We start from the raw sequence: 13,143 nt of genomic DNA, 5'->3' as shown, positions 1-13,143 counted from the left end.
AGAAGTACGAAGATGGAGAAAAGTTTTAAATGCCTTATATTCTTGCCCGAGACATGCAAGAATATACTCAATGAGTTCAGCCTCATTTAGGGCAGCACAAGTGGATGCAAGAATATAAGGCTTTTGCCTTATATTCTCTGAATCGTGTTTCAAGGTGCGGATTTGATCACAAATGGTGAGGACAAGGGTCTTGAATGTCAAGGATATCTTGAAACTGAGAGCACCACAGAGGTAGTTTTGGCTATCCAAGGGAGTATTGATCATGTGAGAGATATTGAAGATGGTGGGAAGGGACAAGGTGATGGCTGTCATGGTGGAAGAAGAAGAATCAGAAGAAAGATCGCCAATAGCGGAGGTGTTAGAGGCAGCTGTGATCGAGGCCATAGGGGATCGAGTTTGATGAGCGTTAGCGAGGGTTAAGGCTGATACGAGTTAGAATTTGAGAATGGCAGAGGAAGTAAAAGTAGCGCAGAGAATAGGAGAGGCTATGTGTATTTGGATTAATTGTCTCGATGATTGTTGTATTCTCATAGATTATACATATATACAACTAACTACGTAAAGTCATAGAAGGCAAGTAAATACAATAAAACAGTAAATAAAGGAAACGAGTGAATCGTGAAAAGCAAGAGATCACGTTCTAATGACAGATTTATCTGCTTGATTTGCTGGAACTGTATTACTCTCTTCATATTCCATTGGCTCAATTCATGGAAATCCAAAACCTTCAACCGCCCACATTTCTTTCTCTCCCTTGAATGGTTCGGGTCTTCCGGTCCAGGTTTCGTCATAGCTTATGTAATTGGGTTTTGCCTTTAAAAGGAAAAACTGGTCCTTCAAAATAACAACTCGCGGGTAATTTGTTGCATGGTTGGTCGAGATTGGGGATTCGTTCGCAAGCACGCAAATGCAAGGTTTGCAACGGTGATCACTTTTTCAACAACATGATTTCCAGGAGGCGGGAGCCTCTTGTCTAAGATGTCGTTCAGTTTTATAGGTTCGGGTGTTGATGTTAATGACAATGACAAAAAATAGGAGAGGAGGTCTCCGGGATGCTTTCCCATGATCACTTCTAGTGCAACCACTCCAAAGCTATAAAGATCGCATTTCTCGTTCGTTTCCATGGTGTATGCTAACTCTGCAGAACAAAGAACAAGTCATGATGAGTAAAAGCAGGAAATAAGTACTTAAGTTAAATGGAAGAATTCAGAAGATGAATACCCGGAGCACTGTATCCGAATGTGCCTGCAAACGAAGTCCAATTTGAAGTCTCAAGATTCAAGAGCTTAGCTGTACCAAAATCAGAGACATAAGCTCCATATTCCAAATCCAGCAAGATGTTCTTACTCGAAATGTCTCGATGTACTATCGGAGGTGAACAATCATGATGCATATAAGACAATGCATTAGCAACATCCTTGACAACATTCACCCTCTCGATCCATCCAAACTTAACCGCATGGTTTTCGTCGGTCAGTATGTTTTCCAGGCTTCCTCCTTCTATGTAATCGTACAACAAAAGAGGGTGCTGTGGATGCGAACAGAAACCATAAAGCTTCAAAATGTTTCTGTGACGAATCTCTGAAAGAGTACGAACCTCACTCTCGAAAGCCTTGAGGTTTGCCACTTCACTATCCTGCAGCATGTGAAGTTTCTTCACCGCAACAATCCGGCCTGTTGGCAGCTCAGCTTTAAAAACAGTTGCATTGCCTCCCACCCCCACACAATATTTGGAGTCGAATTCCTCTGTGGCTTCAATGATGTCTTCGTACTCAAGTCTTCCATCATAGCTCCAAACCGCAAACTGGTCTTCATTTAATTGCCTTTCCCGCCGATAGCAAACCACACAAAGAACCCCAGTTACCCCAAATGCAAAAAACAGGATGCTTAAAACAAGGAGTACAATGAAGATAACCGATTTGCTGCTCTTTTTCTCCCCTTTTGTTTCGGACGGGCAAACATTCAAACCGGTAGCATTGCCACACAAGCCTGTGTTATTCGCAAAAGCTAGAAACGAAGCCTCGTGGAACGCTTTGTTGTTGGGAAGAGGACCCTCCAAATGATTGTATGATATGTCAACAACTGTCAAGCTCAACATGTTATCGAATGTAGATGGGATTGAACCAGAGAGCTCATTGTGGGAGAGATTCAAGACTTCCAACTTCATCAAATTCCCAAGCTGTGGTGGGATATCACTCATCAGTGAATTTTGGCTGAGATCAAGAACTTGAAGAGTGTTTATGCTCCTCATCTGAAGAGGAATGCTCTCACTAAATCTGTTTTTGCTCAAGTTCAAGTTCAACAACTCTGTGCACCCACCTAATTTCTCCGGAATTAGTCCACTGAAATCATTGGCTGCTAAGTTAAGATGTTGTAGATTGGTTAGCATTCCAATCTCTGAGGGCACGCTGCCTGAAAGTTTGTTATCACCTAGGTTAAGGTCGAACAAGCTTGTCAACTTCCCTAGTTCCTTTGGGATTGTACCAGTGAGATTATTTGAAGATAGGTCGAGCACATTGAGCTGAACTGATCCCTCAAGCCGAGGTATCCCCCCGGAAATTATGTTGTTGCTGAGCCTCAAGCTTTGTAAACTTTGGCACTGCTCCCAGTTTTCTGAAAGCTCTCCATAGAATCTGTTGTAACTCAAATCGGCATAAGTTAATTTCGGATAAATGCCAAACTCTTGAGCTATGTTTGCTGTCAGCTGGTTCCTCTCAAGCCTCAGTCTAACTAAGCTGGTGCAGTTCCTCAAGCTTCTAGGCATGGGGGCTGTCAACTGATTGTTGTGTGCTGTAAACAATTCGAGTGCTCCGCTGATGCATATATTGTGGGGAATGCTGCCAGAAAAGTTGTTGTTACTCAACGCCAACCACTTTAAAAATGTAAAATTATTCAGTTCTGAAGGAAGAGAGCCATTGAGTTTGTTACCAACCAATCCCAAATGAGTAAGAAATTTGAGCTTTCCTACTTCAGGTGGGATATTTCCAATTAATTGATTTCCCATCAGATACAACTCCTTGAGGCTAATCAGGTTTCCGATTGCTTCTGGAATCGACCCCATGAGATTGTTATCTGCGACATTGATCACACTAAGTGAATTCAGCATGCATATTTCTGTAGGGAGATTTCCAGAGAGATTGTTGTCTTTAAGGGACAGAATGGTTAAGTTGCCTAACATTCCAACTTCATGTGGAATGGACCCATTGATGTTGTTTCCAGAAAGATCAAGGATTTGAAGGCTTTTCAGAAACTCTATCTCCGATGGGATGGTTCCGAAAATCGCGTTGTGGCTTAAATTTAGGCTCATGAGACATGGGAATGCTGAGAAATTAAAAGCATGAAGTGTACCTCTTAAGCCAGAAAAAGTGAGGTTTATTTGTGTTATGCTTCCGAAACTGTTGCAAGAAATGCCATCCCAATTGCAATTGCTGTTTCCAATCCAGGAAGACAAAAGAGAGAGGCTGCTTGTATTGTTGTCAAGGCTAGCTTTCCATTTCAGAAGAGCTTCTGCTTCTTGGCCAACAACTTCTGCTTTTGCTACTGAATCTGAAGAAGCCAGCATAAGGAGGAGTATAACTGGAATGAGTTGAAAAGAATGCTGTGAAGAAACAGCTCTGGTGGAAAGTGCTTTTTCTTCTTGGAATGCCATGATTTTCGGTTGTGAGGAAGTCTTCATTTCTGGAAACAAGGAGATGGCTCAAGAAGACCATCTGCGTAATTAATTAGCTGGTTTGGCATTGAGGAAGAGTCAGGTGCTCTAACATATGAGCTTGTACACGCACCATGAGTTTATTAAATATATATTTTTTATATATGCCAACATGTAGGTAGTGATATGATTGAATTACATGTCTGCTAGTCATGAACTTATTATAACATACCAAGCCAAATACATACGTACATAGCTCAGTTGATGAAAAACATTTGTCTCATACTTGAAATCCCAAATTTAATTACTCCTTTCTCAATGACAATTGCATCAGAAACAAAAGGAAAACCCGTATTTCATTTTTTTTCTAACTTCTAAGTAGCAAAAAAAAAAAAAAAAGTAAATGACTTGTAATTTAAGCGGTTATAAATATTTTTTCTTGCATCCGAGATCGTATATTTGATTTTCACTTTTCACTATTGTTTATTATATATGGCGCCACTGTATACTGTAGACAACGATTCCTTGGACGTCCATGTCCATGATTGATTATTTTATTATGTACGCGCAAGAAAACAAATTTATGTTCAACTTTTCAAGTATAGTATTGGTGGTCCTGTGAATGCTGAGAAAAGCATGGACACAGACATCATATTCTCATTGGAAGACCTGATGTAGACCAAATTCGAATCCACCGGTGGCTTAAAATATCTGTGTTGGCTTTGAAAAAAGTAGAGAGCTGCAGCAGCCTCATCCTATAGAGGCAAAGATTAGGTTCAAATTTTTAGCCGTCTACAAATGGATTTTTTCGTTTGACTTTATGTTAAATTACGTGCCAAATTCGAACTATCTGACTAATTCTAATCTTAAAATTTAGCATTACTTGCACCATCCAAGCTACTTCTCGATGAGTGTGAAAAGATTTCAAAGTTGATTTTATCATCAACACCACAGAAATTGCTTGGAAGTTTATTTTTTGCACATTCAACATGCACGCGAGCATGAGGAAGGGCTCTCATTTTTTACATCAGTAGACCAAAAAACATTCAAACCCGGCAGCAATATGTTACAGCATAACTGGAGATTGTTGAGCACCTTTTTTCTTACATGTCGGTTTTTAGAGACAAGTTCTATAAGTGAATCTTTAACAGGAGCATCAATGTGGTTGAACTCGTAGGGTGCGTTTGGTACGCAGACGGGACGGGACGGGACGGGACGGAACGGGACGGGACGGGACGGGACGGGACGGAACGAAGGTGTAATTTTTGAAAAAGACATGGGGTATATTTGTCTTAAAATGGTAAAACATTGTGTTCCACATACGTGGAACAAACCCGTTCCAGGGGGGGAGGTGGAACGCAAAAACACCCAAAATCTGTCCCGTGGAACAGCCCGTTCCACCCATTTTTAGCGCACCAAACGCGGGACGGAACGCTTCGTCCCATTCCGTCCCGTCCCGTCCCGCGTACCAAACGCACCTAAGGTCATCACATAAGAAGTCATGTTGTTACGGGCGGAGTCAAATTACTAAAATGTGGGAAGAATTTGTGTGTTTGTGAGTAAGGCTAGAGAAAGTGTTCTGATTTAGGATAAGATTGGAGTGAATTTTTATGAGGAAAATTAAAGAATAAAAGCTCTTTAAAATTGATAAGACAAAAGGACGCAACGGTAATTTACAAATTTCATGTTCGAGCTCCGTTTTGGGCGCATAATACCTTCTTGAAAAGAGTGTGACGTCATGTTCAAACATATTGTCTTGCTATGATCTTTGATAAATTTTAGCCTTCCGATGTTGTTTAGGCTTTCAAAAATTAGACATTTCGATTTCCGTCCAATTAATGTCAATTACTTTCGTTTTAATTCCTAAGCCTTTTGAGTTGTCCAAAGGTGTTGTAAACGGCTTATTTAAGTCGTGGCTGCTATCCGTTGTGATCATCAATTGAGAATTAAACAAACTAACCTTTGGGTTTTCTCTCAAACTCCGATGAATTCCAAAAAACTTGTTCTTCGAGGGTTTACATTCATATCCCTTCTACGTTTATGCTGCGTCAATTGGTATCAAAGCAGGGATTTGCCCAATAATAATAGCAATCAATCGTGGGAGAAACAATATCCTAAGCAACGTTGTTGGTAAGTGAGTACCAAATATTGAGGGGGGACAGATTATATTTTAATTAGTATGCCAAGCATATGCAATGACACCTTGGTCATTTAAGATTAAAAAAAAAAAAGCAGTTCATGAAAATATTATATAATCCAACATCAAACTTAATAGGTATTAATCATATAATTAGTGGCTGTGATGACACTCCTCATATTGTTGTCAAAGACTCAATCAATCTTAATTGTATTCCAAAACCCGAAATATAAGATTGATTCAAAGGGAATTAAATTACAATCTCAATATTATTCTCCAATATTACATTCCTATTATATTGTAGACCACTTAAGGTTGATTTATATTGGAATAAATCCAACAATTAGAGTTTTGCAAACATCTTTGGCAAAAAGGTCTTTCAAAATAACAACTCACGGGAAATTTGTTGCATGGTTGGTCGAGATTGTGGATTCGTCTGCAAGCATGCAAATGCAAGGTTTGCAATGGTGATCACTTTTTTTACAACATGATTTCCAGGAGGCGAGAGTTTCTTGTCTATGATGTCGTTCACTTGTATAGGTTGGGGTGCTTTCCCATGATTACTTCTAGTGCTACCACTCCAAAGCTATAAACATCGCATTTCTTGTTTATTTCCATCGTGTATGCTAACTCTGCAAAACAAAGACCAAATCGTGATGAGTAAAAGCAAGAAAGAAGTAATCATGTTAACTGGAAGAATTCAAGGAGAAATTAGTACCTGGAGCACTATATCCAAATGTGCCTACAAACGAAGTCCAATTCGAAGTGTCAAGCTTCAAGAGCTTAGCAGTACCAAAATCGGAGACATAAACTCTATATTCCAGATCCAGCAAAATGTTCTTACTCGAAATGTCTCGATGTACTATTGGAAGTGAACAATCATGATGCATATAAGATAATGCATTAGCAACATCCTTGACAACATTCACCCTCTCAATCCATCCAAACTTAACTGCATGGTTTTCGTTAGTCAGTATGTTTTCCAAGCTTCCTCCTTCTACAAAATCGTAAAACAAAAGAGTGTGTTGCGGATGCCAACAGAAACCATAAAGCTTTAAAATATTTCTGTGACGGATTTCTGTAAGAGCACGAACCTCACTCTCGAAAGCCTTGAGATTTGCCACTCCCCTGTCCTGCAGCATGTGAAGTTTCTTCACTGCAAGAATCCGGCATGTTGGGAGCTCAACTTTGTAAACACTTGCATTGCCTCCTACCCCCACACAATATTTGGAGTTGAATTCCTATGTGGCTTCAATAATGTCCTCATACTCAAGTCTTCCATCATTGCTCTAAACCGTAAAAGGGTATTCATTTAATCGTGTTTTTCGCAGATAGCAGACCACGTAAAGAATCCCAGTTACAACAAATGCAAAAAACAGGATGCCTAAAACAAGGAGTACAATGAACATAACCAATTTGTTGCTCTTTTTCTCCCTTCTTTTTTCATATGGGCAAACATTCAAACCAGTGGCATTGCCACACAAGCCTGTGTTATTTGCAAAGGCTAGAACCGAAGCCACGTGGAACTCTTTTTTGTTGGGAAGAAGACCCTTCAAATGATTGTATGATACGTCAACATCTGTCAAGCTCAACATGTTATCGAATGTAGTTGGGATTGAACCAAAGAGCTCGTTATGGGAGAGATTCAACACTTCCAGTTTCATCAAATTTCCAAGCTGTGGTGGGATTTCACTCATCAGTGAATTTTTGTCAACAATAGCTGCTAGACATTATTGGTATAGACAATAGACTTGTAATTATTCCTCTAGCTAGTCATCATTACTTTACTTTATATTAGCCATCATTACTTTGCTTTGCTTTCGTTTTCTCCTTATTTTCCTCTTTGGTGTTTTCCTCATGTAATCATCATTTGGCTTGTCCACTTGTTAGGACCAATTTTTTGCCCTCTATAAGAGAGGACTTCCCTCTTGTAAACAAATAATAATAAAGTATATTTCAATTTCTGAGATGATATCAGAGCAGTCGATCATGACTGAGTCTTGAACCTCAAAAACAGAAAAAAGCTCCCGCCATATCATATCTCAATCATCATATCAGTTTTATTTTTATTTTAACTTCACTGGTCTTAAGCCTATACAATGGCTAGTGATGATGAAGTATCAGACCCACCAATTTAGTCCTTCACACCAGGTGAATCAAACTTCACCACACAAGTGGTCACCATTCAAAATGATAATTCCAATTTCTCTGCAGGAATTAAACTTGATGAGAACAACTATTCTCTATGGCATCAAGTCATAGAGATGAAAATTGCTGGTCGAGAAAAACATGGGCATTTTTCCAGTGATACCAAGTAGCCTGCAATCACAGACCCACTGTATAACAAGTGGCGAGCTAAAAATTGCCAAGTCAAAAGTTGGTTATTTGATGCTATGACACCCCATCAGATGAAGCGGTTCATCCGTTACGACACAGCTATATGCAGGTATGGGATGCCATAAAAAAGACTTACTCAGATGGCTCTGATGAAGCCAAACTTTATGATCTTCATAAAAGGTCATTTACCATGAAGCAAAATGGAGCTCCTATTGCTAACTATTACAGCAATCTCACCGAGATTTTTCAAGAACTTGATCAACTTAGTCCTACTAACATGAAGGACCCAGATGATATCTCATCAAGGCAGCAAGAAATTGAGCGACTTCAAGTCTATATTTTTCTTGCAGGATTAGACAACAAGTTTGATCAAATTTGTGGTGAGATTTTAAGGATGGAGCCCAAACTTGGTCTTGAAGGAGCATACTCACATGTCAAACATGAAAGCAATCAACAAGGAACCATGTCAGAAAGTGCCACCATGCCTGAAGCTACTGTGCTCTTTACCATCTCCACAAGGACATCGACTTCAAAACATAAACTCCTTAACAGCTGATCGATTTCGTAATCGACCACCTATGCAGTGCACCAAATGCGGATTGAAAAATCATACTATTCAAGGCTGTTATGAGATTATTGGCTATCCAGAAGGATGGGTTCACAAAGGACGAAAGAAGGAATCCAGCAGAGTATCATTCACCACCTCTGAGTCTTCTCAAGATGTTAGCTCATCTGACCATGTCTCAAAAACCTTGAACACCTCAGGTATATCTAATTCTACATCCGATAATACTTGTAATAGATCTTGGATTATTGATACAGGTGCCACAGATCACATGACATCTGATGCTAACATTCTTCACTCACTAAAAACAGCCAACCAGACATTCATTACCAGTGCCAATGGTTCAATCTCTCCGGTTACTGGAGAATGCTCTCTTTCACTAACCTCCTCACTCAATCTTGATCATGTCCTAGTTGTACCATCCCTAGATTACGATCTTTTATCTGTTTCTCAAATTATTGACTCCCTTAATTGTTCTATTTCCTTTTGACCACTATATTGTCCTTTCCATTATCTGCTCACCAGGGCCGTGATTGGTTGTGGTACTATAAGGGGCAAACTATATTATTTGGACTTAACGGAATAATGCAGCAATAAATTGAGTCAAGTGCCTCATGTAAGCATAGACGAATCAACCCGAATGAAGAAGATTTGGTTATGGCACAGGCGATTAGGATATCTGTCATTTGGTTATCTTAAACTTTTATTCCCTGAACTTTTTCCCCAATTCAAAGAATCTGATTTCCATTGTGAAATTTGTAATTTGGCCAAAAGTCATCGTGTTTCCTATCCATTAAGATTAAATAAAAGTTCTTTGCCATTCATGGTCGTTCATTCTGACGTTTGGGGTCCTGCCAGAATTTTTACCACTTCTGGATTTAGATGGTTTGTAACATTTATATATGACTGTACTAGAATGACCTGGGTGTTTCCAATGTAGCACAAAAGTGAAGTTCCTACCAAGTTCAATATTTTTCATCAATATGTTGCAACTCAGTTTGACAAGAAAATTCAGACACTCAGGTCTGATAATGGAAGATAATATGTCAATCATGCTCTGCATAACTATTTGCAAGAGCATGGTATTGTTCATCAAACCACATGTGCCTATACACCTCAACAAAACGGTGTAGCAAAGAGGAAGAATCAACATCTTTTAGAAGTGGTTCGTGCATCTTTATATGGTGCCAACATGTATCATAAGTTTTGGGGGGAGGCACTGTGTTCTGCAACATATCTCATAAATCGAACACCATCCAGTACTTTCCAATATCATACACCATTCCAAACACTTAACCACCTTCTCACCATTCTATCTATCCCAAACTTAGAACCACGTGTCTTTGGGTGTGTGGCTTATGTACAGGTTTATCCACATTAACAGGGGAAGTTTGATCCATGTGCCCTCCGGTGTGTATTCTTGGGTTATTCTGATACAAAAAAGGGATACAAATGTTTTCATCCTCCTACACAAACTCTATACACCACTGCAGATGTCCAGTTTCAAGAAGGAGAAACATATTTTTCAAAGGGAGACATTGAGTATCCCCTTCAGAAGGAGAATAGTATGTTTGAAGAGGATACCCAAGACATTAGCAACATTAAAATTGTTGCAGAAATTTCGGAAACAGAGATAAATGTTGATAAGTCAGTAGACGACTGTAATCAAACAATACATGCAGAAACAGAATCATCGACTCTAACATCAGACGCAGAAGTACATCCAGCAACGTTAAGTCCATATGGCTTGGGATTGCCATCTTCAACAGTACCACATGATCAATCAGCCTCTGAACACAATTAACAGGTAACTGATCAATCTAATTCTATTGAGATCGTACCCGAGTCAAGTCAGATTGAGTCCACTAATTATCAACTTCCCCTTTAAAAATCTCGAGGGATTCCTAAACAGTTATATGATCCTAATCCTAGAGCCAAGGTTAAATACCCAATTGCTAACCATGTGTCCCTCCATAGGTTATCTACATTATGTGAGGCATTTGTAAATCAATTATCCACTGTATCTATTCCTTGTAGTGTAGAGGATGCTATGAAAGATCCTAGGTGGACTCGTGCAATGAATGAAGAAATGAAGGCACTCTAGAAAAATTCCACTTGGGAGTTAACTAACCTACCCAAGGGGAAGAAATCAGTTGGTTGCAAGTGGATATACACAGTAAAATTCAATGCGGATGGCACTATTGAGAGATACAAAGCAAGATTAGTGGCAAAAGGCTACATGCAGACATATGGCATTGACTACGGAGGGACTTTTGCCCATGTAGCTAAGATAAGCACTATTCGTGTACTCTTATCCCTAGCAGCAAACCTTGACTGGCCTTTGTAATAATTCGATGTCAAAAATGCTTTCCTGCATGGAGATTTAGAAGAAGAAGTTTATATGGAGCTTCCCCCAGGATGCAAGCTAGATCCCAATCAGACTAACAACATTTGTAAACTAAAAAAGTCATTGTATGGTTTAAAGCAATCACCGAGAGCTTAGTTTGGGAGATTTACCAAATCAATGAAATTTTTCAGATACAAGCAAAGCAACTCAGATCATACTCTTTTCTTAAAGCATAAGAAAGGTAAAATCACTACTCTTATTGTATATGTGGATGACTTGGTGGTTACAGGAAATGATCCAGAAGAGAAGGCAGCACTGCAAAAGTATCTAGCAAGTGAATTTGAGATGAAAGATCTCGGTGCTTTAGAGTATTTCTTAGGCATTGAGGTGGCCCGCTCACAACAAGGAATATTTCTATCATAACGGAAATATGTTCTTGATATTTTGACGGAAACTGGGATGCTAGCATGCAAACCAGCAGATACCCCAATTGAGCTAAATCACAAACTTGGTGAATATCCTAATCAGATACTTACTAACAAAGAGAGAATCAATGAATTGTTGGTAAGCTAATATATCTTGCACATACTAGACCAGATATAGCATATGCAGTCAGCATGGTAAGCTAATTTATGCATGCACCAAGTGAAACACACATGGATGCTGTAAACCGTATCTTGAGGTATTTAAAGTCAACTCCTGGGAAAGGATTAATGTTTTCAAAACATGATCATCTAGACGTTAAAGGCTACACTGATACTGATTGGGCTGGTGATGTAACTAACAGACGATCAACATCAGGATACTTTGTTATTGTTGGAGGAAACCTAGTCTATTGGCGTAGTAAGAAACAAAAGGTTATTGCTAGATCAAGTGCCGAAGCAGAATATCGGAGCATGGCACATGGAGTATGTGAACTGCTTTGGGTGAAGAATTTACTAAGAGATTTGGGATTTAGGCCCAAGCATGCTATGCGTCTACATTGTGACAACAAGGCTACAATTGACATTGCTCACAATCCGGTTCAACATGATCGAACCAAACATGTGGAGATGGATAGACATTTTATTAAAGAAAAAATTGAGGCAAGACTTATTGAAGTTCTATTCGTTAAATCTAAAGATCAATTAGCAGGCATGCTTACCAAAGCAGTCACAAGTTCAGTATTTCACAACTCACTACGCAAGTTGGGCATTCATGATATCTACGCACCAACTTGAGGGGGAGTGTCAATAATAGCTGCTAGACATTATTGGTATAGACAATAGACTTGTAATTATTCCTCTAGCTAGCCATCATTACTTTACTTTATAGTTAGCCATCATTACTTTGCTTTATAGCTAGCCATCATTACTTTGCTTTGCTTTCCTTTTCTCCTTATTTTCCTCTTCGGTGTTTTCCTCATGTAATCATCATTTGGCTTGTCCACTTGTTAGGACTAGTTTTTGGCCCTCTATATGAGAGGACTTCCCTCTTGTAAACAAATAATAATAAAGTATATTTCAATTTCTGAGAATTTTGACTGAGATCAAGAACTTGAAGAGAGTTTATGCTCCATATCTGAATAGGAATGCTCTCACTAAATTTGTTTCTGCTCAAGTCAAGTTCAGCAACTCTCTGCACCCGTCTAATTTTTCCGAAATTAGTCCACTGAAATGATTCGCAGCTAAGTTAAGATTTTGTAGGTTGGTTAGCATTCCAATCTCAGAAGGCACACTGCCCGAAAGTTTGTTATTATCTAGGTTAAGGTTGAACAAGGATGTCAACTTCCCTAGTTCCTTTGCGATTGTCCCAGTGAGATTATTCAAAGATAGGTCAAGCACATAGAGCTGAATTGATCCCTCAAACCGAGGTATCCTCCCAGAAATTTTGTTGTTGCTGAGCCTTAAGCTTTGTAACCTTTGGCATTGCTCCATATTTTCTGAAAGCTCTCCATAGAATCTGTTGTAGCTTAAATCGACATAATTTAGTTTCGGTATATGCCAAACTCTTGAGCTATGTTTCCTACTAGCTGGTTCCTCTCTAGCCTCAATCTTACTAAGATGGTGCAGTTCCTCAAGCTTCTAGGCACGTGGCCTGTAAACTGATTGTTGTGTGCTGTAAACCTT

At 39.3% G+C, this 13,143-nt stretch overlaps 1 protein-coding gene and 1 pseudogene across 3 annotated transcripts; both read right to left on the bottom strand.

Moving 5' to 3' along the window:
- Positions 1–494: 494 nt before the first annotated feature.
- LOC126582734 (MDIS1-interacting receptor like kinase 2-like) lies at positions 495–3,830 on the bottom strand. 3 transcript variants are annotated; one of them, XM_050246913.1, is made up of 3 exons: positions 3,349–3,826; positions 1,222–3,072; positions 495–1,138 (listed from the first exon to the last, which is right to left on the bottom strand). In XM_050246913.1, the coding sequence occupies exons 1-3, from the start codon at positions 3,674–3,676 to the stop codon at positions 837–839; spliced, it is 2,481 nt and encodes an 826-aa protein (XP_050102870.1). In that variant the 5' UTR covers positions 3,677–3,826; the 3' UTR covers positions 495–836. The 3 variants fall into 3 exon arrangements, with proteins under 3 accessions (XP_050102870.1, XP_050102871.1, XP_050102869.1); XM_050246914.1 differs by having other exon boundaries at positions 1,222–2,837; positions 3,349–3,441; XM_050246912.1 differs by having other exon boundaries at positions 1,222–3,830.
- Positions 3,831–6,055: 2,225 nt separating this feature from the next.
- LOC126582748 (probable leucine-rich repeat receptor-like protein kinase At1g35710) lies at positions 6,056–6,691 on the bottom strand (annotated as a pseudogene).
- Between the last annotated feature and the right edge of the window lie 6,452 nt (positions 6,692–13,143).

The sequence above is a fragment of the Malus sylvestris genome, chromosome 9, assembly GCF_916048215.2.
Source record: "Malus sylvestris chromosome 9, drMalSylv7.2, whole genome shotgun sequence".
Taxonomy (NCBI): domain Eukaryota; kingdom Viridiplantae; phylum Streptophyta; class Magnoliopsida; order Rosales; family Rosaceae; genus Malus; species Malus sylvestris.
Note: the sequence above shows the minus strand (reverse complement) of the source record. Positions and strands in the feature narration are given on the sequence as shown.